Here is a 26,644-nt window from a genome sequence, read left to right on the forward strand (position 1 = left end):
TATTTCAATTTTTAAAATGTAAATGGCTTTTCACAAGATCCCATCTAGGCTTGGCCAAGTGGCTCAATGGATAAAGTGTTGTTGTCCTGGTGCAGTGTGGTTATGGGTTCTATCCCTAGTCAGATCATGTACCTGAAGCAACCAATGAGTACAAAACTAAATGGAACTAAGCAGAACAAGCTGATGCTTCTCTTTCTCTCACCCTACCCTGTCACCTCAAATCAATGAAAAAAAATTAAAAAATAAAAGTAAAAAAAATTTTAATCAAAACCTCCCTCCCATTCATCATCTTAAATACATATATACTCCTCTTTATAAGCTGACACCTAAGTTTACTTTATTAATATTATAACCATATTTCAAGATTTTCCTTTGAGAAAAAAAGGTTTTTGCAGCAATTATAATAGATTAATAGTGTACATACAGTTATACATAAAAACAGTGAAACCAAGAACCCATATAAAGATAAGATGGGAGTGCCTGAGATACATGAATTTAAAACAATATTATTCTATCCTTCTTCGAAAAAAAGTAAAGCTTTGCTGAGAACCAGCACCAAGAGAAAGTGGTCCAGAGGGAAAAAACCAGGGATTCTCAAAGCATGGGCCTCAGACCAGCAGCATCACCATAATCTATAAACTTGTCAGAAATGCAAATTACCAGGCTCCAAGCAACTCCAGGATCTAGCCTAGAATTTGTGTTTTAATAAGCCCTCCAGGTAATTCTGGTGCAGGCGAAAGTTTGAAGGCCAATATAAAGCACTTGGATCAGAACCAGGAAAGAAGCCCAGAGAGCCCTGATTCTGGCAGGCCCAGGTTCCTCATCTGCAAACTCTGTAACTAAAACATTTAAACAAACTATCCTTTGATTGTTTTTGTCATGTTATTAAAGCTGAAGTATAATAACCCTTTCAAAAATCAGCAAAATTATATTTAAGGAAGACAATTATTTAAACACATATTTTATCATAAAAGTGTATTTATGGATAACTTAATTTTTACCTTGTTGCTCATACAACTATATACTTTAGGAATTTCATTAAGCCTGTGAAAAAAACAAAACAAAAATATGCAATATCATTATAGAAAGTTAAACCTAAAAGTATTATAATGCAGACATAAAAATCATACATGCACGCATAGTTATAAAAGAGGTGCCCCAAGACTTTAATAAAAAAGAATCAAACTGTCAACATGATACACACCTATCTTTAAAAAATGAATCATAAGACAAACACCTGGAATAAACCCCAAAGTATTAATACCAGTTATTTGTTTCTATACTTTTAAAAGGTATGATTTCTAATGAAGCTTAAGAATTATAAAAAAAATTTCCAAAATGTTGATACAAAATTCTATTTTGTACTTTATAAAGTCTGTTCCTAAAACTTTCTGTGAATTTAAGTTTTAAAATATAGGTTAAATTTTGATTGAACCACACAAGCTTGCTATAAAGAACACTGATGAATCCTTGCAACTGCTTTTTAAAAAGTATTTTATTTACAATTTTTCAGGTTTTTTAAGGCATTATTTACTTGTTTCAACTACATTTAAATTAATACAAACTTTGGGAAATAATTAAGAAATTTAAATAAGCCTATCCCTTTGAACCAATAATTTCACTTCTAGGACCTTGTTCTGCAGAAATGATTTATGTACCAATATATTCAAGTCTAACGTTGTTAGTTAAGAGGGAAAAGGCTAAAAAAAATATGTCCACCAACAGGAACATGAGTAAAAAGTTTCATGAAACCCTATGCAGACATTAACAATGAGATTCTTAGATGTTAAGATCCAAGCAAGATAGATGCATACAATATATTCAGTGCGCACCATATACTTAATTGCAAGGTAGCATGTCAAATATAATTTGACATCATACATTTAACAGGCATGCTTGTTTGTATTAACGAATCTAAACAGATATGCACTAAAGTGAAAAGGGGGTTGGATTATCCTCTCCACTAAATTGTAACCAAGGCGAGAGAAAATTAAGTTTCACACCTAGATCTAAATTACATACATATACTTCAAAGCTATTAAGCCCAAATACTTACTTTGAGTTTTTGTAAAATAATGCCAGAGGTCTTGATAAAGTTGCAAATATTTTTCGGATCATAGAAGGCAAAGATATATGTCCAAGTACATTGGAAAGAATGCTGGTGACTGAGTTGCCGACAGTGAGGAGAGTATCAGAATGGACTTCCTTGAGGCTCAGAGTGTGGAAAGAATCGATGACTCTCACAATAAGTTTAAACAGAGAAGCCAACTTTCCTAGGGGCTCCTTCTTTTTGGACCACCCTGATGTTCGCTTCAGTGCTAAGATAAAATTAAATTTATTAAAAACTCAAGTACTTTAAAGTGTCACTATCTTTATATATAACACAAATGACAGACACATCTAATATACTTACTTCTGTAATAAATTAGACCTACAAATCTTAAAATGGTATATATACAATTGAATATTATAATACAGCATTATCTTTAAAACAAAATTACAGATAAAATGAAATGTTCACAGATCTAGAATAAGAATTCCAGAAAAAATAAATCTTTTTTCTCTAAGGGATTATAAAATGTGCTTCAAATTTTTATTTTAGTCTCAGAATTTCAACAACTAATTTGTAAAAAAGTACTAGATCATGGTAGGTTGTAAAATTAAATTTTAAGTCAGTTTAGAAAATTTAAAACAAAAATTTCCTTAGAAGTTTAAAAAAAAAAAAGAAGTTTTTACTTCCTAGCTCAACTATAGTACTAAACCCATAAATAATACTGAGTAAGAGATCCAAATTCTAAAACAAACAAAAAACCCACAAAAACAAAAAAAAGGGCGCTTATATTTAAAGAAAGAAATGTATCTTAAAAGCACTGTCAACTTGGCCCTGACTGGTTGGTTCAGCGGTAGAGCATCAGCCTGGCGTGCGGGGGACCTGGGTTCAATTCCTGGCCAGGACATATAGGAGAGGCGCCCATTAGCTTCTCCACCCCCACCCCCTCCTTCCTCTCTGTCTCTCCGGGCGCTGGGGATGGCTCCTTGGCCTCTGCCCCAGGCACTAGAGTGGCTCTGGTGGCGGCAGAGCATCGCCCCCTGGTGGGCAGAGCGTTGCCCCTGGTAGGTGTGCTGGGTGGATCCCGGTTGGGTGCATGCGGGAGTCTGTCTGACTGTCTCTCCCCATTTCCAGCTTCAGAAAAATACAAAAAAAAAAAAGCACTGTCAACTTTTCTTGTACAGCTTCTTAGACTCTTGAGAGACTTACCTATAGTGACAAACCTATAAGTCAAAAAACTGCTCATTCCAAAATTATCCTTGTTTCCCTCGAGTCCATTATTTTAAGCTAAGACATTTCAGTTTAACAAAAAAATCTCAATTCAGTGCTTGTTAATAAAAAATATGTGGTGAAAAGAATAACATGTGTTGCTACTAAAAGAGTCAATAATCCTCCCTAGAAAGTTTCCCAGACATGAAATTAAAATTGGAAAAGCTACCTATAAATTCTTGGTCAGGATGTTGAGGCTGAGAAGATAGCCCTTGAGTCAGGAGACATGTTACATGTAAGAAACTGATTAAACAGTAAATATATTGAGGGTAACGGGTAACAGGTTCCTCACTACAAGAGAAGGTAGGTAAATACAGGAGAGTAAGACTCAAACCACGTGACACTAGGTGGTAACCAAAAGTATTATCTAGAAAAACAAATAATAACTGTGCAGTTCACAAACATGTATTTTTTTTTTACCTGTCTACTGAGAGGATCCAGACCAGGGGTCCCCAAACTTTTTACACAGGGGGGCCAGTTCACTGTCCCTCAGACCGTTGGAGGGCTGAACTATAAAAAAAACTAGGCCCTGTCCGGTTGGCTCAGTGGTAGAGCGTCAGCCTGGCATGCAGGACTCCCGGGTTCGATTCCCGACCAGGGCACACAGGAGAAGCGCCCATCTGCTTCTCCACCCCTCCCCCTCTCCTTCCTCTCTGTCTCTCTCTTCCCCTCCTGCAGCCAAGGCTCCACTGGAGCAAAGTTGGCCCGGGTAATGAGGATGGCTCTGTGGCCTCTGCCTCAGGTGCTAGGATGGCTCTGGTTGCAACAGAGCGATGCCCCAGATGGGCAGAGCATCGCCCCCTGGTGGGCATGCCGGGTGGATCCCGGTCGGGCACATGCGGGAGTCAGTCTGGCTGCCTCCCCGTTTCCAACTTCAGAAAAATACAAAAACAAAAAAACTATGAAAAAATCCCTATACACACTCAACATATATTATTTTAAAGTAAAAAAACAAAATGTGAACAAATACAATATTTAAAATAAAGCAACAAGTAAGTTTAAATCAACAAACTGACCAGTATTTCAATGGGAACTATGCTCCTCTCACTGACCACCAATGAAAGTGAGATGCCCCTTCCGGAAGTGTGGTGGGGGCCGGATAAATGGCCTCAGGGAACGGCATGCGGCCCGCGGGCCGTAGTTTGGGGACCCCTGATCCAGACACAGAAATAGCTTAGTAGCAGTGAACAATGAACAGATCTTAATAGTTCCTAAATACCATTTTCAAATAAAGAGAACCATAGTTCTCTTGGAAATATAAACCCTCACTTTGGAAATCAGAGTTTTCAGCAAAAAGCATCAGTGAATGATAAACTCATGGCTGCACGTTTGCTGAGGAACAGGATTATTTACATATCTCAAAGCATCTGCCAAAAATTATTATTTTCTTAATTACAAGTATTTTCTAATTTACAATGGAAAACCTGGCAGATACCATCTTAACCGAATAGACTCAGGAATTGTTCCACAATTACTTCAAAATGGTTTACAAAGGTTCAGAATGAATAAAATGTATATGTTGGGGTGTGTGTGTGAAAATTAAAAAAAAACTGCAATCAACTACTTTATTTATCAAGAGACAGAGAGACAGGGAGAGAGAAAGACAGACAGGAAGGGACAGAGATGAGAAGCATCAGACCGTGTTGCAGCACTTTAGTTGTCCACTCATTACTCTTTTCTATGTGCCTTAAGGGGAGGGCCCTCCAGGTGAGCCAATGACCCCTTGCTCAAGCCAGAGACTGCGCGCTCAAGCTGGTGACCTAGGGGTTTTGACCTGGGTCCTCAGCATCCCAGGCCGATGCTCCATTCATTGCACCACCATCTTGTCAGGCTGCAATCAACTAATTAATTCAGGAGTTTAAGTAAAGGATATAAGGTGTCAGTGTATAATTCCTGTAATATTTCTATAAAAAATTATTATAAAATAAGTTATCAAAAACTCCAACAGATCCTGAAACATATTCATAAATATTTCCTTCCAACTATTTCTAATTTGATTTCCTCTTTCCTCATTTTCTGTAGGCAGATTTTATAAATTGTCCTCAGTTTCCATAAATTTAAATAGCCAACAACACCTCTGCCAAGACAGAGTGAAAATAAAAACTGTAATTGTAGATTTAATTCTAGTCTTTCAGAACTAACAAAAAATGTGTCAAAATAGGGATCATCATGGAGGTCTTACAAAACTTGAGTGCTTTACAAAATAACCAAATAGTAATACAACCTTTTAACAGTTATGGTATTTAGAGATAATTATATTTTCCTGACAACTGAGGTAATCATATTAGGTCCTGCTCAACCCAAATGGGATGTTGAGATAAAAAATTTAAGTACATCTATAAACTGTTTCTATGGCAGTCGGGCTGGGATGATCTGACCTGCAATATACTTCAGGCACTTAACATTTCTCTATATTATTATTTAGTAAAAAGTAAAACATCAAAAAAATTTTCTAAAAATATTTTATGTTCTAGAAATATTTATACTAATTCATCAATGATCGACCTTATTAAAGAAAAATAAGTATTTTCCTAGTCTTTATAAAAAAAAATCAGTATCTTCAAACATTACTAGAAGGTTATTTTTATATAGTATAAATTAAATATATGTACTCATTGGTGGAAACATTTAATTTCAAAGAATCAATTAGATTAAAATAGGCCAGAATTTATTAGAATATAATTAAGAATTAACAAAGGCATGTATTTTTAAAAACCGTATCACTCACAGTCACTGGCTCGGCTGAGGCCCCTGGTCAAGACACATACGAGAAAGCAATCGATGAACAACTAAGGTGCTGCAACAGAGAACTGATGCTTCTCATCTCTCCCTTCCTATCTGTCTGTCTCCCACCTTTCACTTAAAAACAAATAAACAAACAAACAAAAAAACACCACTTACTGTCAATTGTCCAATTTTAACTAGTTTTTAGAATAATTTTAAATTTTCTGTAAATCATAACCAATTAATTGTCATCATTTTCTATTTAATTTAATGTCAACTCAATGATTATTTCAAATCAAGCGACCCAGAACATTTTAACAAACGTTAGTTTTTTGACTAGATAGTTCCTTGCACCAGATGAAAGAAGTAAAATCACTTGTAGTATTAACCAATGTCTAAACAGGATATTTATCTGAGTTAAAAAACGAAATGAAGGCATTTTGTGTGCATGTGTGTTGAGAGAGAGACAAGAGAATGAGAGGACTTTTGAACCCCTTGCATAGTAACTGACAGGATATATATAACATCAAAAGTAGGTAAAATGAGTAGGAAAAAATCATCAGGATTTGCCACGACAACACACAGCCATGTTTATAAAATTATTTGGCAAACAAATAAAGGTAAAGTAAATACTTACATTTAACTCTGGATTGATATTTAATATTATATGGTGAGAAGTCAATGCAATCAACCATTACAGTAATAATATGAATGATCCTATCCAAGAACAACAAATTCTAGAAAAGAGTTTTTAAAAGTATATTAGAACCTTTCAATTACTGGCATAGTTTTCAAAAATAGTAATAAGCATCAACAAAAACACATATAAGACTTTTATTACCATATAAAATATATATTAACACAAATAACACCTTGTACCATATAAGCTATATTAAGTACATGGTTATGAGTATTTCCAGTTAACTGCTATGTGCCAAATACTATACTTCTGTTTCTCAACATACAGAGAAAATAATTCAGCTTTAAAATGTCCATAAAATTAAGCATACAAACCAATAAACTGAGCATGAAAGAGCTAAGTTCAAAATTAGATTCTTTAAGAAATTCCTCTTAAAAATTATGTCCTCATTAAACCCCCCAAAATACAAAACAAAACAAAAAAAAAATCAAAAGTTACTAAATCTTCCTTAACCCTTTCCTCCTCCTCCAATCCAACTGAAATAAACTCATAAAAGCACCGGAGATTTTTCTAGAAATATATTTAAAGGCGAGAGCTGGGTGAGGATAGATGTGGGGACAGATTTTGGGGAAGACTAAAAGTGAAAGAAAATCCCAGCACCATGAGTCAAAGAATACCTCAAAAATAGATTTGCTAGCAGAACCTGAGTAATGGAAGGCAGTGAGGGTTCTGTGAAAACAATGAGTTATTAAAAAATAAATGGTTAGGGAGAAGATCCCAGCTGGACTTTCTTCTTCTTTTAATGCTCTAGTACCTTCCATCTGTCCACTTCACAGGACTAATTACACATGTCTGTCCCCCAAAGACAGCCTCCCTCAATGGGTATAAAGGAATAGGAGCAGTAAGGCAGTATACCAATTAATCTGAGAAAGCCTCATAAGAAGGTCGGTCCATATGACAATCTACATACTCATATAGAAAAGGTGTTTCCTGCCTGACCTATGGTGGATCAGTGGATAAAGCATCAACCTGGAATGCTGAAGTCGCCAATTTGAAACCCTGGACTTGCTCCGTCAAGGCACATAAGGAAAGCAACTACTATGAGTTAATGTTTCCCGCTACTTGTCCCCACCCTCTTTCCCCTAAAAATCAGTAAATTTAAATAAAAGGGGGGGGGTGTTTCCTTCTTGCTCACAGTGACAAGGTAAAGGATGCCTATAATTTGCTACCAAAACCAGAAAACGGGCTCTTTCCTGGATTAGAAAACATATGCCAGCCTGACTTGTGGTGGCGCAGTGGATAAAGCGTCGACCTGGAAATGCTGAGGTCGCCGGTTTGAAACCCTGGGCTTGCCTGGTCAAGGCACATATGGGAGTTGATGCTCCTCCCCTATCTCTCTCTCCTCTCTCCCTCTCTCTGTCCTCTCTAAAATGAATAAATAAAAAAAAAATTAAAAAAAAATATGCCAAATACCAATATATATTTTTTTAATTTTTATTTATTATTTTTAAAGGGTTTTTTAAATTTATTCATTTTAGAAAGGAGAGAGAGGGAGAGGAGAGAGAGAGAGAGAGAGAGAGAGAGAGAAGGGGGAGGAGCAGGAAGCATCAACTCCCATATATGCCTTGACCAGACAAGCCCAGGGTTTTGAACCAGCGACCTCAGCATTTCCAGGTCGACGCTTTAACCACTGCGCCACCACAGGTCAGGCCTATTATTTTTTTTACAGGGACAGAGAGAAAGTCAGAGAGAGGGATAGACAGGGACAGACAGACAGGAACGGAGAGAGATGAGAAGCATCAATCATCAGTTTTTCATTGGGACTCCTTAGTTGTTCATTGGGACTCCTTAGTTGTTCACTGATTGCTTTCTCATATGTGCCTTGACCACGGGCCTTCAGCAGACCGAGTAACCCCTTGCTCGAGTCAGCGACCTTGGGTCCAAGCTGGTGAGCTTTTTTGGCTCAAGCCAGATGAGCCCGCGCTCAAGCTGGCGACCTCAGGGTCTCGAACCTGGGTCCTTCTGCGTCCTAGTCCGACGCTCTATTCACTGTGCCACCACCTGGTCAGGCCCAAATACCAATATTAATTAACATTAGCACCCATACTGACAAATAGGCACAGTCATGAGGAACCAGTACTGAAGGAATGCTAGATACCGAGAGAACTAATCCAAGAGGAAAAGAGCTAATACCTAAAAGGGAGAAAACTAATATCTTCAAAAGTAAGAGGAAGGTCATAGCCACTTAAAATACTAGGTGTAAAAACAAAAACATTATAAAATACCTGAACATCTAAACTGCAAAGGAAAGGACTCAAAAATATCAAGCTCCCAGAAAGCAGTACCAGTACCAAAAGCAAGAAAGAAAAGGAATACAATGTAAACCCAAAGGTCTAAAAATCATGTAAGATGGTACTCAAAAAGGACTGAGGTGAGCTACTAAAGCAAGGAAATTTACGATACAAACACAGCTCTTTACACTATAAAGATCAAGTAAGTATTTAAAGATTAACATAAAAAGATGTCCCAGAACACATGCTGGTGAAATACCTAATTCAAAAGACAAAAAAAATTCCTGAACTACAGAACAAAAAGGGAGGCTAATAAGAAAAAAGCTAGTATTTAAACTACGTATTTTGCAATAGAAGCCATAACAAACGAACAACTTCTTCTATAATACAAGTTTTCTGGAACCTAAAAATCATATCTAATCAATTTATTGCACATTAGATGAGGAAATACCAGTCATATACATGTGAGTTTGCTGACAATTCTTCTTGTCTTAAAAAATAAAATATCGATGAAGTAAACGGGAAGGAAAAACTGAGATTTAAGAAACATGGAAACAGGGCCCTGGTCAGTTGGCTCAGTGGTAGAGCATCTGCCTGGTGTGTGGAAGTCTCAGGTTTGATTCCCGGCCAAGGCACACAGGAGAAGCGCCCATCTGCTTCTCCATCCTGCCCCCTCTCCTTCCTCTCTGTCTCTCTCTTCCCCTCCTGCAGCCAAGGCTCCATTGGAGCCAAGTTGGCCTGGGTGCTGCAGATGGCTCTATGGCTTCTGCCTCAGGTGCTAGAATGGCTCTGGTAGCAACAGAGCAACACCCCAGATGGGCAGAGCATCGCCCCCTGGTGGGCATGCCGGGTGGATCCCGGTCGGGCACATGCGGGAGTCTGACTGCCTCCCCTATCCCAACTTCAGAAAAATACCAAAGAAACAAGGACTCAAAATCAAGTATCTTCATTAAAAACAAAACAAAACTTATTTTGGCCTGACCAAGCAGTGGCAAAGCGGATAGAGCATTGGGACACTGAAGTACCCACATTCAAAACCCTGAAGTCGCTGGCTTGAGCAAGGGTTCACCAGCTTTAGTATGGGATCACAGACATGACCCCATAGTTGCTGTCTTGAGCCCTAAGGTTGCTGGCTTGAGTAAGGGGTCACTGGCTTGGCTGGAACCCCTGCTCAAGGTACATATGAGAAAGCAATCAAAGAACAACTAAAATGCCGTGACTATGAATTGATGCTGCTCATCACTCTCCCTTTGTGTCTGTTCCTGTCTGTCCCTCTCTCTCTCTAATAATTTATTTTGCAAGCTTTATGATACCTATACAAGTAGCTACAACTAAAATTCATACTAAAACACCCCCCCGAGAGGTGGCAAATACAAAAAATTTTGGAATAGTGATATCATATTAATATCTTCTTTGCTAGAGTCAGATGTTACGTTAACTCTTCAAAGCTGACAGATTTATAAATCTGAAAGGGTATATATGTATATAATATAGAAAATGATAAAGTATGAAGCCTAATTAAAATGATAGTAATGGAAAAACCAAAACAGAAACGATGTAAAGGATAAGAGCATACTCATTGTATATGAAAATTAAACATCCCATCTTTACTTATATGCCAAATAAGACACAAAGATGAATAAAACTGAGAAATACATACAAAAAAAATTTCCTAAATCCAAACAGTGGAATAAGCAGCAAGGAAACTGAATGAACTTGGTGAAACATAACATAAATAAAACTTTCAACTATAACACTGAGTCCGAAAGACACACAGTATGATTTTGTTTATATAAAATTCAAAAATGGGACAGTGCTAAACAAATGTGTCCAGTATATGTGTGAAGAGGAACCTATTCAAATCTGCATACTTCCAAAGGGTTGACTTTAATGCTCTAACACCTAATATGAGGACGTAAGGTCCTTGTATCCAGAATGCAGAGCAGTAAAAGGGCATCACTGCTCATGATCCTGTAACACGGACCTTGGAGTCCAAAGACAAAAACATTTTTTCCAAAATCTGGTCCTAATTTTATGAATTACCTTAGTCATTTAGAAACAAAAAGCCATTAGTAAGTGATAGTTCACAAATGTTATTTCCAAATATACACAGCTCACAAAAATTAGGGGATATTTCAAAATAAATATGAAGTGATCGAACATCCCATTAATTTCGTGCGCAGTGTACTTCATAAAAAAATCCTTTAAATACAAAAAAGGTATCAGGATAAACTCACTGAACAGTCTTCATCTTCCAAACTGGCCATTATTTTGGAAGAAAGCTCCTCACAGCACAAATTCTCTTCTGCAGTTGCCACCAAAGCAGCACAGCGGGCAAAGGCTCTATATAATTCCGACCAAGTCCTAAGTAAGGTCTTCATGGTGGCCTAGCATTCAGAGGGAAAAAAAATTTAAGTATATTATTTACCAAATCAAACACCTAATAGAATACATCGCCAACATTTTTAAAAACACTGTAATATTAACGTGTCATAGAAGAACTAATGTAAAGTAGTAAGTTTGCCCACCCTCAACAGAGTTCTAATGGAAGAATTGTAATAATGCCACAATACCAGCAATCAGCAAGGATTAAAAGGAACCTCTTTTCCTTCACCATTTTTCTTTCCTCTACACTGATTAAGTTGTAAGGAAATCTTATTTTAGAAAATATTGCCATAGGAGTTCACTGTAAAAGGTGTATTGTTTTCAGAAAAATATAAATTCCTTAAGTAAAATTTTGACTGCCTTACCACTGGAAATTTCTGTACTGAGAAAATATGGTTTATTGGTAAAGTCAATGCACCATAGATGGCACTAAAATTATGTTCTAAGGCATCACCTTGATTCACTTCATTGGTCTGAAACAAGAAAAATTACAAAGTTAGACAAATCATCATCTAATTCAAGAATCATAGTAATAAAATCTTACTATGTATAATGAGTAAAATTGTATCCCCCAATGTTAAGATGTTCTAGAGATAGAAAATGGCAAATATTTATAACTGGATGTGACCTTATTTGGAAACAAGATCTTTACAGATTAAAAGTCAAACTGGATTAGGGTATGAATCTTAAATCCAGTAACTGGTGTCATAATTAAAGTGAAATTTACACCAAGATATAAAGAACAATACCATGTGAAGATGAAAGGCGAGGCTGGAGTAATGTATTGTATCTCCCCACGTATCAGACGCACCTTTTAAAAAAAATTTAGGATCTAAAAACTGGGTGTGTCTTATACAGTGGTTGTAGATATTTTACTTGTACTTTCCACCTTTTTGTACTCATTGTTGAAGACAGTGATTCGTCATCAGACACAAATGAGGACAAGCTAATACATGGGAGTTCTGACAGTGATGAGTTGTATGAATGTTATGATGAATAAAACTTGAGTTCAATAACTTTATGTAAGATTTTTTTTCCCTCAAATTTCAGGCCCCAAAATTAAGGCACGTCTTATACATGGGAGCATCTTATACAAGGGGAAATACTGCATATACAAGCCAAGGAGAATCAGAAATTGCAAGTAAGCACAGGAAGCCTGGAGAGGCACGAAACATTCCCCCTCAGAAATCCAGCAAGACAAACCCTTCCAACACCTGATTTTGAATTTCTGGCCTTCAGAGAATAAATTTGTTGTTTTAAGCCAGTAGTTTGTGGCAAATTGATACAGTAACTATGGGAAACAGTAGTTTCACATGCTTAAAAAGAATCTCAGAAATGACTTCCAAAATTTTTTAATATATACTGAAAGTAGCATTCAGATAAGGACTTAAAGAGAGGGTCTTGCTGGCCTGGCCTGTGGTAACACAGTGGATAAAGCATTGACCTGGAATGCTGAGGTCACCGGGTAAAACCCCATGCTTACCCAGTCAAGGCACATACTGAGAAGCAATTACTATGATTAGATGCTTCCCACCTCCTTCTCCTTTCTTTAAAATAAATAAATAAATAAATAAATAAATAAATAAATAAATAGGGTCTTGCTATCCTTCAAATTGTGGGAAGCTATATAAGAATGTAAACAACTTTCTTCCAGAGAGTATGTTTAACAATGTGCTGGCTTAAGTAGCCAACATAAAGCCTACTACATTATCACTTATTAAATTCTTTGGAATAATGCTTCATTTGAAAATTATAGTGAAATATCCCCCAAAGAATAATTCCATTTAAAGATTGATGAAGTAGCCGATGAACCAATAGTGACATAAATTGAGCTCCATACTCTGCCATTATTGCCACATTTAATGTAACAGTTAATCAACTCTCAACAGATTTTGGTGGTACTATGTAGCTTCACCATTAAGGCTTGGATCATGGCAATCCTAATGTAGTCTAGTCAAGAAGGCCCTTATTATTCCCTATAATACAAATACTGCAAAAACCCAAGATATAAACATGAAAATTTGTCTCACGTGTGAGTTTTCTGGCTTTGTAATCTCTATTGGAGAAAATAAACCTGATTACCACATTTTTCGCTCCGGAAGAGGCACTCCCCCTCCCCAAAGTGGAGGGGAAAATGCCTGTGTGTCTTAATGGAACGAAAAATACGGTATTTTATTAGATATTTTAACACACCATTTGGTTCAGAGTTTTTTTTCTTATTTTCCTCCTTAAAACCCTAGTTGTGTCTTATGGTCAGGTGTATCTTATGGAGGGAAAAATACGGTAGTTCCCCGAAATTCTACTTTCGTGAACAGGCAGAAATGCAGTGAAAAGAAATCAATCTAAAGAGCAGAAAATTAACCAAAAGCAAAGGAAAAAATATTTAATATCTTCTATTCAAATTATTGCCCCATATGCTCTAACAAGGGAAAAAAGTTCTATTTTGGGGAAAGCAAACATTTAGCAGACTTATTTCATACCTGATTAATTAATTCAGTTAATGGGGTGACTATTACACTCCACATTCTCCAGAGATGCTCCTTGTTCTCCAACAGCTTTGCATTTTGATCAATAACATTTAAAACAGTGTCACTGAAAGCTAGTGGTGAAGTTGGACCAGAAAGAACACAACCTACAAGTGTTTCCAGATTAAGAAAAAACCTGAAGAAGAAATTTTGAGCCATGAATTAAGCTATACTTTTTGCCAAAATACACTAATTACACTGCAAAAAATATCCTACAAATAACTGACAAACAAAAAAATTTCAAACTTATTTTTAACTCAGAAGAATCTCATTCAGCCCATAACCAACCACCTTTTCAAGATGAACATGAAGAATAATTTCAGTTTAAATTACCTTTCGTCTTCTACACCATATCCCAAGAGATTATTGTTGAAAATTAACTGAATTAAGAACAAAGCAGGAGTTCCCTGAAGAAAGATGGGAGACTGCAGTCAATCTTCTTGTTATAGAGTATAATCTTCTTGTTACACTTGTTTTCTACAATCAATTATGTGAAACATGATCCTTTTAAGATTGAGAAATTTAACTTTTGACATTACTTAGGACATAACAAAAATGATAGCAAATATACTGTATTTCCAAAAATTACCCAAAGAATCAAGCTCTTTATATTTTAATCATAGCTGTCTCATCTACAGTTGAGAAAAGGTGAGATTCCAAAATAAAAAGAGTAACTTTTTAAAAAATATCTACATTCAGCAGATTATTTGATATATTTCATAATTTAGCTAATATTACTAAACTCCAAAAATTTGTGAATAGTAACTAGCATCACTATGTATAAGCAAATAGAAAATTTTTCTTCCGAAGCCTTTTTTTAACCCAAGAAAACAGTTCATTAATAATGCTATATTTAATGTTTAACATTAATCACTTGGTCTATTGATTTTTAACATCATCAGCAAAATCAAATCCAATTCTCTGAAAATTTCAATATCTAAATCTACTTTTTAATTTTTATTTATTTTTTATTCATTTTAGAGAGGAGAGAGAGAGAAAGAAAGAGAGAGAGAGAGAGGAGAGACAGAGAGAGAGAAGGGGGGAGGAGCTGGAAGCATCAACTCCCATATGCGCCTTGACCAGGCAAGCCCAGGGTTTTGAACCAGCGACTTCAGTATTTCCAGGACGACGCTTTATCCACTGTGCCACCACAGGTCAAGCCTCTAAATCTATTTTTAAAAAAGAATATCATAGAACTTTTCCCTTTAGCTTATTTTAAACATGTAATTACATTTAAGATACTTGCATTAAGAATATCCATATTAGCAACCTGATATGCTGGTGAACCTAACACTTTCTGAGGAAGTCCTTTAATTGTAATTTCCACAAGGACCTAAGAAAGACAAAAGGTTTTATTGTAAGTCATCCATAAAAATATATAGTACTTTACATAGTAAAAATCCAATATTGTTTAACTATATTTTTAACTTACCAATTTGTTATAACACTCATTAAACACATTGTCATTAGTTGAAAAACTTCAAATACAGCCATGTTTATGTATTAATGTAAATAAGTTTACATTAGTTTAAAAAGCTCAAATACAGGCCCCGGACAGTTTGCTCAGTGGATAGAACACCATTGATATCCTGCGTTCGGTCCCTGGTCAGGGTACACAAGAGAAGTGACCCATCTGCTTCTCTCCTCCCCCCTTTTCCCCTCCCACAACCAGTGGCCCCACGGATCCTAGCATTGACCTGGGTGCTGAAGATAGCTCAGCTGACTCAATCATAAGCCCCAGACAGGGTTGCTGGGTGGATCCTGATCAGAGTGGATCCTGATCAGGGCGCACTCAGGAGTCTGTCTCATTATCTCCCCTTTTCTAACTTAAAAAGTTTAAAAAGTGTATCTAATTAGCTTTTTTTCTTCTCTGCATCATTATATTGGCTAGAGAGTTCACTTAAAATGTAAAAACTCTGCAAGGTTTTTACCAGATATTTTTAAATGCATAAAATAACAGTTAGTGGAGCTTAGCAATCTTGTCATAAAATGAGTGTTCATCTTGAGTTCCTTCAATTCCAGTTTCATGTCCATCACCACCCATTTTGTCTATGTACCTTATCCTTTTTATCACAACAGAAGATTTTTTTGTTGCCATTACAGCCATTAACTTGATTAGTTTCAAATGACTCTAAAGTCAATGGAAAAGTATTCACTCCTGATTAAAATTTATTTTCATCAAAAATCCTGATTTATCCAAGTATTGTCAATATAAAATTCAATTTGAGTGTGGTTTTTACATCCCAGCACACAGGAATTGCACTTACCAGTGTCTTAGAAACAGGAAATACTTCTGATTTTACTACGGTTTCCAAAGATTTTAACAAGAGGGTCAGAACCTCAGAACCTGGTCTCTCTTTTTTGTTACCTATCAACAAGCAAAAGGAGGAATATAGGTTTTTGCAAGTATTTTTAAGGGTAAAAACATACATTTAAGAGAGCTATAAAAATATTTTACTAAATCAACAAAGTGCTTTTGTTAAAAAGAAGCTATACTTCAAAAAATTACTTTAAAATAAGTAAAAGCCATATAATTCACTCAGTGCTATAAAAATCATTTGATCAATATTATGGTACTTACCTGACTCAATAACTGACCTCACCAAGTTAATTAGCTCCTTCCAAATAGCACAGACAACTACATCTGTTAAAAATAAAAAAGGAACTTTAGAACAAAATAGATGACTATAATGGCACCCCTTTCATCCTTATACATACTAAAGTAAATAAACTGAGCAATATTTAATTTAGAAGATAATTCTCCCTATAATATCCAGATTTGTAATTAGTATATAAAACACTATCAATTCATTCGTTTAAAGAAACGTGTTTTTTTTAAAGGACTAGTTTTTTTTTTTCTTAAGCAAGACAGGGAGAGAAAAGCATCAACTCAATGTTGTTTGAAGTTAGTTGTTCATTGTTTCTCATATATGCCTTCATGGTGGGGGTGGGGACTCAAACTGAGTCAGTGACTTCTTCTTCCTCAAGCCTGTGACCATGGGACCCTGTCAAAGATCCCACGCTCACCTGACCTGTGGTGGCGCAGTGGGTAAAAGCGTCAACCTGGAATGCTGAGGTTGCCGGTTCAAAATTCCTGGCCTGCCTAGCCAAGGCACATATGGGAGTTAATGCTTTCTGTTCCGCCCCCCTTCTCTCTCTCTCTGTCCCCTCTCTCTAAAATGAAAAAAATAAACAATTAAAAAAATATATATCCCATGCTCAAGCCGGTGACCCAGCATTCAAGCTGGATAAGCCTGCATTTAAGCAGGTGACATGGGGTTTCAAACCTGGAATCCCAGAATCCCAGGTCAACACAATATCAACTGAGCCACCACTCATCATGCCAGTTCACTTTTTCAATTTTTAGCATATTTTTTTCTGTATTGAACATCTTTAACTTTTGAGAAAGACGAAACAATTATCAGGGTACCAGAAAACCACTAGAAAAAGATTTCCCAAGCCAATTAAATAGCAAACTATTTTATTTATGGAATTTCTTCTCCACTGATAGGCTATTGTTGAACAGTTTAGGTGCAAAATAGCCTGGATTTGAATCAGGCTCTACAACGTCCTATGTGACACTGCACAAGGTCTTTACTTCTCAGAACACTGGAATTTCCTAATCTGCAAAACGGACTAACAAAAAAGGTCATTCATTGTGCGGATTAATTATATTGCTCTTAAAGCACAATTTGACAACAAGTGACACAATGTAAATATTTGGTATTTTGTTTTCTAGATAAATAATTTTTAAAACTTCTCTTTAATATTTACCAGAAGCCTCTTTTCCAACTGCAACAAAGCTATCATGAACAGCAGTAATAAGTGTATTTGCATATTTGGAAAAAAAAGAGTTGCTAGTTAACGGATATTCAAGTGGTTCTAGAAAAGAAAAAAGAGACAATTATGAAAAATCAAAGCTCTACAAATAAACTTCTCAACATAAAATTTTAGGTGATCTGACTGACATGTTTTCTAATAAAAAAATTTATACAAATTTCACATAATCACAAGTTTTATTAAACTATATTTGTCATAAATGCAAATGATCTATAAATTTCATTTCTAAATTCCAAATTATACACAATTTTTACAAATAACATCTACCTGAGCTTTAATGCTGGTAGGCTTATTTAAAGCTTTATAAAAAACACATCACTGGTGGGATTCAAATACTTTAACTACTGGTCTTTTGCCCTAATGATTGTTTTAAATATAAAAGATATACCAAAAGGTAGTTTAGTATTTCATGCACTTTTTTATTTCTTTCTGAAGTGAGTAGTGGGGAGACAAACAGGCAGAGAGACTCCCACATGTGCCCGACCAGGATCCACCTGGCAAGCCCTCTAAGGGGTGATGCTCCGGTTGCAACCGGAGCCACTCACACACCGAAGGCGGAGGCCATGGAGCCATCCTCAGCGCCAGGGCCAACTTTGCTCCAATGGAGCCTTGGCTGCGGGAGGGGAAGAGATAGAGAAAAAGGAGAGGGGGAAGGGTGGAGAAGCTGATGGGCGCTTCTCCTGTGTGCCCTGGCTGGGAATTAAACCCGGGGCTTCCACACGCCAGGCTGGCATTCTACCACTGACCCAACTGGCCAAGGCCTATTATTTCATGCATTTAACAAATAAGAATAAAAGAGGTAAACAAAACTAGATTGTTCTAGGAGTTTTAAAATATTAAAAATATTAAATATGGCCCTGGCCGGTTGGCTCAGCGGTAGAGAGTCGGCCTAGCGTGCGGAGGACCTGGGTTCGATTCCTGGCCAGGGCACACAGGAGAAGCGCCCATTTGCTTCTCCACCCCTCCGCCGCACCTTCCTCTCTGTCTCTCTCTTCCCCTCCCGCAGCCAAGGCTCCATTGGAGCAAAAAAAAAAAATGGCCCGGGCGCTGGGGATGGCTCTGTGGCCTCTGCCTCAGGCGCTAAAGTGGCTCTGGTCGCAACATGGTGACGCCCAGGATGGGCAGAGCATCGCCCCCTGGTGGGCAGAGCGTCGCCCCATGGTGGGCGTGCCGGGTGGATCCCGGTCGGGCGCATGCGGGAGTCTGTCTGACTGTCTCTCCCTGTTTCCAGCTTCAGAAAAATGCAAAAGAAAATGAAAAAAAAAAAAATTAAATATTATGACAGAAACAATAAAACTGTTATTAAAAATATTTGCATATTGCTTCTTGATTGGCATCCTCACTTGCAATTTTTTTCACTTATGAATGAAATGAACATTACTTCGGGCACTTAGAACACACTGTTATGCAGATGAATATTAAAAAAAAGAGTAAGGAATATAAATTTATAATTTCCACTTTGGGAAGCTGCCCATCTTAGAAAAAACTCTGATTACAAGTGCCATTTTAACAACCGGTTCGCCAAACTAAAAAAAAAAAATTATGTAGTTATTGGTCCTACCGAACTGGTATGAACCAGGTGAACCCCACCACTGAAACACATAAAAAATAAATACAAACTAAGACAACTTCAAGCTCATTTCTAAAATTATTCCAGTAACAGTCAAATCACCTCAAAGTATTGTTCTTAACTGTTTTAACCCTTTTGAGTAGTGAGTTTCTTTCATGCTCGCTGATCCCAAGGAGTGAGGTTTTTTTTTCAAAAAATGAAATTATTTCTAGTTTTATTAACTTAAAATCATGTTTGATAACCAACTTATGGAAACAAGAACATGTATTAGCTTTCTTTGATTGTTGCCTCTCACATTTTTAATATACATCGATCATACTCTGGATGGTGAGGAGGCACGAGGACCAGGTTTGTACTACTCAAAGGGTTAATAAATGAAATTATTTTTAAAATAATACCTAAGCTCAGTACAAGTTTGTTTTGCTTAGCAAAACTTAAAACTTCTGGACCCAACAAAAAATGAAGTAACATTTCAAGTCCTAAAAGTTGAATGGAGGGGATTGTGGCCATTACACCAAAATTCGAACTCAAGTTCATCCGGGTGGTTACAGAGGCTCCAAATGGGGAAGAAGAACCTTTAAAACAAAGAGAGAAGTTATGTAAGTTTAAATTATCTAACCAAACAAATATATTGTTTACTTCCTTTCAATGAAATGCATCTTTAAATATAAAGTGTGTGTCTCAAATAAAATTTGAGTTTTTGTTTAAAACCCAGAGTTACAACTAAAAATCTTATTAGATTAAGAACAAGGGTAGAGTTAATATAATTCTCAGGCATTAATTCATACCCTGAATTATATTATTAACATGCAGGCACTCCTTAAACATTAAAATTCGGTTCAGAATGGCTAACAGAAAGTATTTTCTTTCAAATAGTGTACATGCTAAACCACATTTCTTTAATCTATTAAGATCTATTGTTTTAAATACAGTAGTACCTTGACACACAAGTTTAATTCGTTTCATGGCTGAGCTCATGACTCAATTTGCTCTCGTGTGTCAAATCGAATTTCCCCATTCAAATTAATGGAAATGCAATTAATCTGTTCTAGCCCAAAACCACATGAATTTTATTTTATATGCTTTTAAACAAGAAAATGCACTTTATAAATAACAAATACATACATGTATACATAATAAAAGAAATAACTGGTTTATGAAGTGTATTTACCTTCAAGGTCAGGCTAAGATGCTGGCAAAGGGAGAGGAGACTGGTGGAGGTTTTCATTTCCTGTGCTATTACTTAACGAAACTTACTCTACACACTTAACGCTACATTTAGTTGCAAATTTTAACTTACACACTACGTATGATACGTAACTTTATCGCTAAACTTAATTGCTATTTTTTTTACTCATCATCATTTTCTTCACTGACTTTTGGCTTTTTCGCCACCACTTTCCTAGCTTTCACTTAGAACCGTTTCAACAAAAACCTTTCCATGGAAGTTTGTTTCTTCCTCCCTTTCAGAACATTCGGCAGGCCATCTAGTGGAGGGTGGCGGGAGCTTGTGATTCAAATATCCGCTCGTGACTTAAAGCAAAAAATCCCATGAGTGACTGCTCATCTCTCAAACCGCTCGTGATTTAAAGTGCTCCTGTGTCAAGGTACCACTGTATCTCCAAGATTCTGGTTCTGAAAGTCTAATGCACCTCACACGTGCCGTGCAAAGGTTGATTTTTCCAACTACAACAATGCAATTATAGCAGCAAACATTAAAACATACAGAAAACAAGTATGCAAGAATATGCAATGGAGTTTGTGGTGGTGGGGCCAAAATTATAAAGTGCTTCACTTTATGTAATACTAAACAAAGTCTTCATTCAAAGCATTTTTTTAAAAAGTAAAAAAATAAAAAAGGTGCTCCCCCTCTCAGGAGTATGTCCATGCCTTTCTCTTCCCCTTCTTCTCTGCCTTTCTCTCTTGTAAGCCCCAAAAGACTTTCTACTGTCTCTGTTTCCTGAGCCTATGCAGCCCAGCTGCCTTACTTCCCTCTCTGTAACTTTCTAAATAACCTTTCTCTTAAGATTTCAGAAGAAAAACCAGATAAAAACAAGTACGTCTATACCTTACCTTTGTGTGGCGGAGTCATAGGACTTAAGCCAGGAGAAGTGGCTACACGCAATGAGCTGCCTTGATGTAGAGCATTAGCATCACTGCTTATTGTGCTCTGAATTAGAGGCACACACACCTATTGAGGTAGTAATTTTAAAAAAGCAATTATTTGTAAACTGCGTAATTTTCCTATTTTCATACAAGCCTTGCATAATACACTTAAATTTCTTTAAGAAGCAGTCTAAAAACTGAAATTTGGAAAAGTCAAAATTGTTATTAAACTGTTATTTGTACTAAATTTGTACTACCTATAAATTCCAAATTATACAAAATAATTTTTGCAAATAACATCTACATAAATTTTAATTGCTACTGGCAGACAGAATCATTTTAATCTTTTTAAAAAACATGCTAAAAATACATAAACTAAGAAATTTTTAAGCTAACTTCTAAGAGCATTCTAATGCAAATCATATCTAGCCAGTGAATAAATTACACCAATGAATATATGGACCAACTGGGCATGATTAACCTAAAAGGGCCTTTCAAAGGTAGAATTTGGAAAAATTATGCTCAATTACATGTTGCTATCAATGTTCAATTTTTTTTTTTAAAAGATTCCATTTTATTTATTTTAGAGAGAGAGAGAAGGGAGAGCAGGAAGCATCAACTCCCATATGCGCCCTGACCAGGCAAGCCCAGGGTTCTGAACCAGAGATGTCAGCATTACAGGTCGATGCTTTATCCACTGCGCCACCAGAGGTCAAGGCTCAATGTCCAATTTTTTTTAATATTTATTTTATTTTTAATTTTTTTAATTTTTTAATTTTTTAAATTTTATTTTATCAATGTCCAATTTTAGTTAGTTCATCTTCTACTAAGTTTAAAAGCCCTAATATACTAAAACTAGTAATTTAAAACTTGACTAACACTTCAAGTATATTTAAAGTCTCCCTTTCCAAGAATATATTTACTGCTTATCAGTTAATCACATAGACTAGAAGGACTACAGGTCAAAAGTAAAATGTACTTGAAAATCTAAGATAAGCAATACTGAAATAAAATGATAAAAGTTTGTAAACCTACCTGACCAGAGCATTGACCTGGGATTCTGAGAACCCGAGTTTGAAACCCTACGGTTACTGGCTTGAGCAAGAGGTCATTGGATTGGCTGTAGTCTCCACCACAACACCACCAACCCCCGGGTCAAAACATGTATGAGAAGCAATCAATGAACAACTACAGGTGCCACAACTATGAGGTCGTATCTCTCCCTTCCTGTCTGTCTCTATCTGCCCCCTCACCATTTCTTGCTGGTAAAAAAAAAAGTTATCACACCTGTCCTTTTTTTAGAGAGACTCAGAGAGAGGGATAGCTAGGGACAAACAGGAACGGAGAGATGAGAAGCATCAATCATTAGTTTTTCGTTGTGAGCTGCAACACCTTAGTTCATTGATTGCTTTCTCATATGTGCCTTAATGGTGGGCCTTCAGCAGATCAAGTAACCCCACCCCTTGCTCAAGCCAGGGACATTGGGTTGAAGCTGGTGAGCTTTTGCAGATGAGCCCGCACTCAAGCTGGTGACCTCGGGGTCTCGAACCTGGGTCCTCCACATCCCAGTCCAACGCTCTATCCACTGCACCACCGCCTGGTCAGGCAAACCTGTCTTTTTTTTTTTTTTTTTTTTGTATTTTTCTGAAGCTGGAAACGGGGAGAGACAGTCAGACTCCCACATGCGCCCGACCGGGATCCACCCGGCACGCCCACCAGGGGCGACGCTCTGCCCCTCCGGGGCATCACTCTGCCCACACCAGAGCCACTCTAGCGCCTGGGGCAGAGGCCAAGGAGCCATCCCCAGCGCCAGGGCCATCTTTGCTCCAATGGAGCCTTGGCTGCGGGAGGGGAAGAGAGAGACAGAGAGGAAGGAGGGGGCAGGGGTGAAGAAGCAAATGGGCGCTTCTCCTATGTGCCTTGGCCGGGAATCGAACCCTGGTCCCCCGCACGCCAGGCCAACGCTCTACCGCTGAGCCAACCGGCCAGGGCCAAACCTGTCCTTTTTTACTTAACTTTCACTTTACTAATAAATAAACAGCCTGACCAGGCGGTGGCGCAATGGATGGAGCGACAGACCGGGATGCCAAGGACTCGGGTTTGAGACCCTGAGGTCGTCAGTTTGAGCACGGGCTCATCTGGTTTGAGCAAAGCTCACCAGCTTCAACCCAAGGTCGTTGGCTCGAGCAAGGGGTTACTCGGTCTGCTGAAGGCCCACAGTTAAGGCACATATGAGAAAGCAATCAATGAAATAACGTGTCACAACGAAAAACTAATGATTGATGTTTCTCATCTCTCTCCATTCCTGTCTGTCTGTCCCTATCTATCCCTCTGTCTCTGTAAAAAAATAAAATAAAAAAATAAACAAATCAGGAACCAAAGATAGGATTGTGAAAGAGAGGTGCATAGATAAGATTAAGCTTGCAGCTAAATGTCCCCAAAGACATCAAAATTGAAATTTATAAAATCATTTTGCAATGCTGAATAGCTATGACACAATTTGAATGATTGGAACTAATACAATTATCACCTGCCCAGGACAGTGCTTGATTTCCATTTCAGTAATATTAAATCTACTCTCAATTATATTTTAAGCCCTTTATAACTCAAAGCCCTATAAAATTTTTTTTTATAATTCTTCATGCCTTGCTGTGGTGGTGCAGTATATAGAGCATCAACCTGGAACAACTGAGGTCGCTGGTTCGAAACCCTGGGCTTACCTGGTCAAGACACATATGACAAGCAACAAGCAAGCAATGAACAATCAAAGTGAAATAACTATGAGATGATACTTTTCCCTCAGTGCCCCTCTCTCTCCTCTCTGTTAAACCAATAAATCTTAAAAAAAGCAAACTCTTCATAATGCTTCTAAAAAATAGGTATTTGAGGGTCTGCTGATGTAAATGACTTTACAGACTTCATTTCAGGCTAGAAAATATCCTTTTAGGAAAATGAACTAAAGTCTGTATCAAGAAAAAGATACTTTGGCCCTGGCCGGTTGGCTCAGCAGTGGAGCGTCGGCCTGGCGTGCGGGGGACCCGGGTTCGATTCCCCACCAGGGCACATAGGGGAGGCGCCCATTTGCTTCTCCACCCCCCCCTTCCTCTCTGTCTCTCTCTTCCCCTCCGCGCAGCCGGGACTCCATTGGAGCAGGGATGGCCCGGGCGCTGGGGATGGCTCCTTGGCCTCTGCCCCAGGTGCTGGAGTGGCTCTGGTCGTGGCAGAGCATCGCCCCCTGGTGGGCGGAGCTTCACCCCTGGTGGGCGTGCCGGGTGGATCCCGGTCGGGGGCATGCGGGAGTCTGTCTGGCTGTCTCTCCCCGTTTCCAGCTTCAGAAAAAAAAGATACTTTATATATTATGGTCTGCTAACATAAAGCAAAAATAACACTGAAAGATTAAAGATATTACATTAGCCTGGTCAGGCGGCGGTGCAGTAGATCAAGTGTCACACTGGGACACGGGGAACCCAGGTTTGAGGCCCTGAAGCTGCTAGCTTGAGCGCAGGCTCACCAGCTTGAGCCCAGGGTCACTGGCGTGAGCGAGGCATCACTCAGTCTGCTGAAGCCCCCAGTCAAGGCACATGTGAGAGAGCAATCAATGAACTATGGTGCCACAATGAAGAACTGATACTTCTCATCTCCCTCCCTTCCTGTCTCTCTGTCCCTGTCTGTCCTCTGACTTTCTGTCTCTGTCACAAAAAGGAAAAAAGATATTAAAAAGAAAAAAAGAAAAGGAAATTATAGTCAACACTTGTAATGTTACCTGTTCAAAATTAGCAGAAAGATGAGGTCCAAGTCTCACTAGTAAATACCACCAGACTTCTAGTTTTGTGAGTGCCAGAGCTTCTGTTCTCACATGGATGGAACTCAAAGGCTGCATTAACAACTTGAGTCTTTTTGCACTACACAGTATTTCTAAGCAAGAAAGAAAAAGAAGTGCACAGGTAAAAACATTTAAGAGCTAAGCAAGTCTTTTACCCATAGCAAGAGAATATAATTTTTTTTAACCAACAGCTTTTCCTATTTCACCCAAAATTTCCACTGGCAAACTCCAGTATGTATAGAGCACAACACTTAGGCAACAAGTAAAAAGTACTATTTATTGAATACTGTGTGGCAGGGGTGATTTTTCCAATCAAGTAACATTTGGCAATGTCCAAATTTTGTGTTGTTACAACCTGAGAAGCAAGGATATGAAGAATGGCACTGGTATCTAGTGGGTTACATCCAAGGATGCAGCTAAACTTCCCATAATACAGAGCAGTCCCCAGCCACATACTGTCTAGCCCCCCTGGTCGGCAAACCGCTGCTCATGAGCCACATGCGGCTCTTTGGCCCCTTGAATGTTTAGCAAAGGCCAGCTTAGGAGTACCTTAACAAAGTTAATAACAATGTACCTACCTATATAGTTTAAGTTTAAAAAATTTGGCTCTCAAAAGAAATTTCAAACATTGTACTGTTGATATTTGGCTATGTTCACTAATGAGTTTGCCGACCACTGGTTTACCCCAATATACCAAATTCTTGAGAAACTGTCCAAACTGCTTTAGTATTCTGCTTATCTCCATATTACAAATTAAAAAGAGGTATATTTTTTACATTCTGTCTTAAATGGTTATTTTTAAGTTTTACTAGTTTATCTTACAAAGCATTGACATTTTTGGTTGCCACTTGATTTTGGAAACCTAAATAGATTCATTCAGATTCAGATCTACTCTACATTAACAATAATCATATTATTAAAATCAGCAAAAAATTAAATCCAAGTCTTTAAACAAAATATTTCTATCAGAAATATCTAGTATGTGTGACTAGGAATATATAAAAAGAACAGTTTTTGCTCAAGTAACTTATTAAAAACACTTAAAAGGACTTCGAAGTATCTGTCAAGCCATGTATTTGGTAAGATGACATTCATCAATGTTTTCTTACAACTATTTTGCTATTTAGCTTTTAATTAACCTTTCCAGCCTGAGCAGTTGGTGGTGCAGTGGCTTGAGCATTGGACTGGGATGTGGAAGGACCCAGGTTCGAGACCCCGGGGTTGCCAGCTTGAGCGCGGGCTCAACTGGCTTTAGCAAAAAGCTCACTGGCATGGACCCAAGGTTACTGGCTCGAGCAGGGGTTACTCAGTCTGCTGAAGGCCCCACGATCATGGCACATATGAGAAAGCAATCAATGAACAACTATGGTGTCGCAAGGAAAAACTGATGATTGATGCTTCTCATCTCTCTCCGTTCCTGT

At 37.6% G+C, this 26,644-nt stretch overlaps 1 protein-coding gene across 11 annotated transcripts in view; it reads right to left on the reverse strand.

Moving 5' to 3' along the window:
- RIF1 (replication timing regulatory factor 1) overlaps positions 1–26,644 on the reverse strand; it is a 73,741-nt gene that overhangs the window by 28,437 nt on the left and 18,660 nt on the right. For 7 of the 11 annotated variants that reach the window (XM_066232881.1, XM_066232882.1, XM_066232880.1 and 4 more), the window contains 14 exons: positions 25,164–25,315; positions 21,368–21,485; positions 19,693–19,869; positions 17,659–17,766; positions 16,466–16,528; positions 16,152–16,252; positions 15,116–15,217; positions 14,218–14,291; positions 13,840–14,020; positions 11,725–11,832; positions 11,212–11,361; positions 6,681–6,780; positions 2,057–2,318; positions 1,002–1,044 (listed from right to left, as the gene is read on the reverse strand). In XM_066232881.1, the coding sequence (XP_066088978.1) occupies positions 1,002–1,044; positions 2,057–2,318; positions 6,681–6,780; positions 11,212–11,361; positions 11,725–11,832; positions 13,840–14,020; positions 14,218–14,291; positions 15,116–15,217; positions 16,152–16,252; positions 16,466–16,528; positions 17,659–17,766; positions 19,693–19,869; positions 21,368–21,485; positions 25,164–25,315 (1,739 nt within the window). The remainder of the gene's footprint in view (positions 1–1,001; positions 1,045–2,056; positions 2,319–6,680; positions 6,781–11,211; positions 11,362–11,724; positions 11,833–13,839; positions 14,021–14,217; positions 14,292–15,115; positions 15,218–16,151; positions 16,253–16,465; positions 16,529–17,658; positions 17,767–19,692; positions 19,870–21,367; positions 21,486–25,163; positions 25,316–26,644) is intronic. The other 4 variants (XM_066232889.1, XM_066232885.1, XM_066232883.1 and 1 more) reach the window with 2 other exon arrangements.

The sequence above is a fragment of the Saccopteryx bilineata genome, chromosome 5 (assembly GCF_036850765.1).
Source record: "Saccopteryx bilineata isolate mSacBil1 chromosome 5, mSacBil1_pri_phased_curated, whole genome shotgun sequence".
Classification (NCBI taxonomy): Eukaryota; Metazoa; Chordata; class Mammalia; order Chiroptera; family Emballonuridae; genus Saccopteryx; species Saccopteryx bilineata.